The 5,000-nt window shown below is 37.5% G+C and overlaps 1 protein-coding gene across 1 annotated transcript in view; it reads left to right on the forward strand.

The window, feature by feature from the left end:
- The window catches only part of LOC144980333 (TBC1 domain family member 2B-like), a 59,821-nt gene that overhangs the window by 43,230 nt on the left and 11,591 nt on the right, over positions 1-5,000 (forward strand). The window contains exons 13-14 of the mRNA XM_078927998.1: positions 623-731; positions 1,018-1,149. Coding sequence (XP_078784124.1) covers positions 623-731; positions 1,018-1,149 — 241 coding nt within the window. The remainder of the gene's footprint in view (positions 1-622; positions 732-1,017; positions 1,150-5,000) is intronic.

The raw sequence follows: 5,000 nt of genomic DNA on the forward strand, positions 1-5,000 counted from the left end.
ATTCAAAGTTAAAAATTGAAGAAAAGTCTTTGATTTGTCTAAGTTTGGTTGATCTTGGTGCTTGGAAAACTTCTCCAATCTATTTCTTTAATGAGAATTGACATAATGTACAACAGGATGTTGCTCATTTTATTTAGCTGGTACTTTTTTGAGGTAGAGAGCAGAAAGAAGCTATGGAGGATTATTAAAAATATATTGAGAATTAATAGAAAGGGCAACCAACAAGAGTATAACATCAACCTTAATGAAGCAAGGAATGCATTTATTTTTTGCAAATCGCTGGAAGCCTTAATGTCTGAATGTGCAGTTGATTAGCCCGCTAATGACAATGCGGTTTGAGACAATTCTTAAGTCTAACTTAGATTTGATAGCATGCACTATACGGTAAATCAAAATCCTGTGTAGATATTAGCAAGTCATCATATTTTCTTTCTTTTTAAAAAATATTTTAGTCAACATAAGCGAAGTTAGAGTCTAGCTTTTCGGATGACTTTATAACAAGATATAGTGTGAAGATTGTGATGATGACGATGATGATGATGATGATGATGATGATGATGAGATAATGATGATGATGATACTGACAATGATAATGATGAAGCTTATGACTTTTATTTTCTAGGTGTATTCACAATAATGTAACTAATGTCAAAGAGAAACTTGGAGCCCGCTACTACCGGGACCTGGAACAAAGGGCAAAAGTCAACAAATTTAACCCTGCCAACAAACAGGTGAAGACAATCATATTTGCAAATTCTAGTTAACTTTCATTGTATAATCAGACACTTCATGGAAGCCTATAACTCTTGATGTTGTTAAATTTACCACTTACACTATTAGCTAAGGTTCACGTAGGGAAAATATTATCCAATTCATCTATTTTTTAAAAGAAAATATTTGCTCAAATAGTTATTGTAGGTGCGAATGATATGTAATTCTATTCGTGTTTCCATCCCAGATTACTCAGGATTGTAATTTTTAGTTAAAATACATTATAAAAAATATGCTTATCCTCAGATTGAATTGGATCTATTGAGAACACTACCAGAAAATAAATTTTTCGAGAAAATGGATTCCCCAGGTGTTCAAAAGCTTCGTCGAGTCTTACAGTGTTACAGTGTTCACAATCCAGTCATTGGCTATTGCCAGGTAAGACTGGTTCACTTTGTCAATTAATGAGCATACTCCTGTTATATAATCATACTTAGTTGAAAACAGCCAATATGGCAACACCATATGGACCTGGCAACTAAAATACCAACTTCCCCTCAGTTGTGAATAAACATGGTTGACGACTAGACCATATGTGTTTTGTTTCTCATTCATAGTACCACACTCAAATCATAACATGGTGTCAGAAGATACAGATAAGTAAACCCTTGCTTCAGAAACTCCACTAGTATATTACATTTTCTTTGAATCAATATTTCATCGAGCTATTTCTTCTACCAAAACTAGTTCCTGACTCAAGTTCCAAACCCAAAGATGGACTCCATAAAACCGAGTCCCATGAATTTTGAAAGTGGGAACATTTCAGAAAACTGGCGAAAATGGTTGGAGCACATGAAATTACTGCTGACTGGCCCATTAGTAGAGAAAAGCGAAGAACAAAAGAGTAGCTACTTCCTGCTCTATATTGGTGAAGATGGGCGAGATATTTACAACTCCTGGAACACCGAGGAGCAACTGGCAGTAATTGAAATGATAGAACGATTCACAAGATATTGCCAACCAAAGAAAAACGTTCCACAAGTTCAATTCCAGAATGCAGGCAACTGAAGAAATGGTCGATCAGTTTATTAAGATTTGAAGATTCTGGCCAACGATTGTGAATTTGGAGAAATAAAAAATTCACTCAACAGAGATCGCATCATATTTGGGACAAATGATGCCAGAAATAAGAGAAAGACTACTTCAAGAGGGAGATGCAGACTTGGAGAAGGCAAGTGACATCGCAAGAGCAATGGAGACATCAAAACAACAGATTAGTAAGCTTCAACAAACAACAGTGTACACCTTAAAAGAAAAGAGTAAAACCAAGCCAGATGAAGAAAGACAGAAGGCAAGAACTTATCTAAAGCAGAATTACAAACAATGTCAGAATTGTGGCGGGCAGATGCACCCCTTTGACCAATGTCCTCCCAAGAATAAGATTTGCAACTATTGCGAGAAACCGCACCATTTCAAGAAAATGTGCAGGAAATTAAAGTACGATAACAACAGAAAAAACATGAACAATTTTGAACTTGAAGATGAAGACGAAGACTTACATTTTGAAACATTGCAAATACAGAGCCTCAAAGACGAAGTATTCACCTCAATAAAGATAAAACTTAACGAGAAGAAGACTGCTACTTTAAAGGTGAAAGTTGATACTGGTGCACAAGGCAACGCCCTTCCACTAAGAATCTACAAAAATATGTACCCAGATGATGTCGACAAAGAAGGATTACCAAAATCACTCCAACCTTCCTCAAGAACATTGATGGCATACAGCGGTCACCAAGTCAAACAATTTGGAACAGTTACTTTTCCCTGTTCGAGTAAAGACAAATACCAAAATGCCTTATTCTATGTCACAGAAGATGAAGGAAACACAATCTTAGGACTGCCAACAGCTCAAGCACTCAATCTAATCACAATTAATTGCCAACTTAAAAATGAAAATTATGAAGAGAAGATCAAGAACAGATTTCCAGATACCTTCAATGGTATTGGCAAATTCCAAGGCCAATATCACATCAACATTGACAAAAGTATTCCACCAGTGATACATGCTCCAAGAAGAGTCCCAATTATCCTGAAAGACCGAATAAAAGAAGAATTGGACGAAATGACAGAAAAAGGAATCATCAACAAAATCAAAGAAGGTGAACCGACGGCATGGGTCAACAGCCTTGTCTACAGAGAAAAATCTAATGGCAAACTAAGACTATGTCTTGACCCGAAAGATCTAAACAAGGCTATACTGAGAGAACATCATGCCATTCCAACACTTGAAGAAATCATACCGAAACTCAATGGTGCCAAGTATTTCTCCATACTTGATGCAAAAGCTGGATACTGGAACATTGAACTGGACGACGAATCCAGTTACCTGACAACCTTCAATACCCCTTTCGGCAGATACAGATTCTTGAGAATGCCATTTGGTCTGAAACTGAGCCAAGACATTTTTCAAGCCAAGATCGATCAGACTTTCGAAGGATGCAAAGGCGTGATTGGAATATCAGACGATATTGTGGTACATGGGGAGACAGAAGAAGAACATGATGCCAACCTCAGTGAGATGTTGAAAAGATGTGAAGCCTCCGGTTTGAAACTGAATCCAGAAAAGTGCAAAATAAAACCAAAAAGCATCAAATTTTATGGCATCATATGCTCAGAAGATGGTATAAAACCAGACCCTGCAAAAGCAGCAGCTCTCAAGAATATGAAGCCACCACAAACGCCCCGAGAACTACAATCATTCCTAGGACTGACGACATACATGAGCACATTCATTCCAAACACCAGTGACCTTACTGCACCTCTAAGAGAAATCCTGAAAAAAGACAGCGATTTTTGTTGGAATGCTACAATGCAAGAAGCTTATGACAAAATCAAAGAGGCTATATTTGAAAAAGTAACACTTGCATACTTCGACAGCAGGAAATCAATCACGGTCCAAGTAGATGCATCACTGAAAGGGTTAGGGGCCACACTTCTACAAGAAGGTCTCCCTGTTGCATTCGCCAGCAAATCCATCATGGAAGAGAAAACAAGATATGCCAATATAGAGAGAGAAATGTTGGCTGTCGTTTATGGCTGCGAGAGATTCCACACCTATCTATATGGACAACAATTCATTGTGGAAAGCGACCATAAACCCATTGAGTCCATCCAACTCAAACATTTGAAGGCAGCACCACCCAGATTGCAACGAATGCTGCTTAGAATTCAGCCTTACAACTTGAAGATAAAATATGTTCCAGGCAAGGAAATGGCAATTGCAGACCCATTGTCAAGAATCTCTCCACAAGAAATGAACCCTATCAACGACCTGAATGTTCAAATACATTCCATACTTTCAGAATTCAGCAACGACAAGCTTCAGAGGATCAAAGAGGAAGTCGAACAAGACACAGAACTAAATGCTCTCAAGCATACAGTTTTCACGGATGGCCAGAGAAAATTCAAGATGTTGACTACCTCTGCAGACCCTATTGGAACTACAGAGATGAAATCAGCATAGAGGAAGGTATTTTGCTAAAAGGCAGAAGAGTTATCATACCCAAAACATTACAGAAAGAGATCCTTGAAACACTCCATAAACCACACCTGGGGGTTGAAAAAACTCAACTAAGGGCACGAGCTTCAGTGTTTTTGAGAAACATAACCAGAGACATAGCAGAAATCACGAAAGAGTGTAAAACATGCCAAGCTTACCAACCATCTCAAAGGAAAGAACCTCTCATCCCTACTGAAGTTCCACCCCATGCATGGCACACAATTAAATACTATCTTTTAAATATACACTCACAAGTTCGGACTAAAGGCCAGAGGTATGGCCTATCTCAATTTATTAAATTAATATATAAGGTGTTGCTATTGGTTCTTGGTTGTATATTTTTAGCCTTGTCTAAGTCGAAAAGAAAAATGGAATATTGCCTAAGAGGCGTCATGTCTCGTCCTACATGTTTAAGTGTTGCTGTTGGCCAGGGACCCCTTTTCAAGCGCTTTGAGCACGTTTAGTAGATATTACACTATATTAATGCTCTAGATTTTTTAAATTTTTTGTTTTGTTTTGAAAAGAGATACAATTGTTACCGAGATAATAAGTCAATGAGTCAGGGACACTAGTTGAAGATTGTTTATTTATAAATAAGACTTGATTGAACGACTTGAACTGAAAAAGCTTAATCTCCAGTTTGGTCCCCAATCTGACCCCTTACAATTTGCATATCAACCAAATAGAAGTGTTGATGATGCTGTTAACCTTTTGTTGAATAATATTTACA

The sequence above is a fragment of the Berghia stephanieae genome, chromosome 1, assembly GCF_034508935.2.
Source record: "Berghia stephanieae isolate SIO BIC M18660-M18661 chromosome 1, UCSD_Bste_1.3, whole genome shotgun sequence".
NCBI classification, from domain to species: domain Eukaryota; kingdom Metazoa; phylum Mollusca; class Gastropoda; order Nudibranchia; family Aeolidiidae; genus Berghia; species Berghia stephanieae.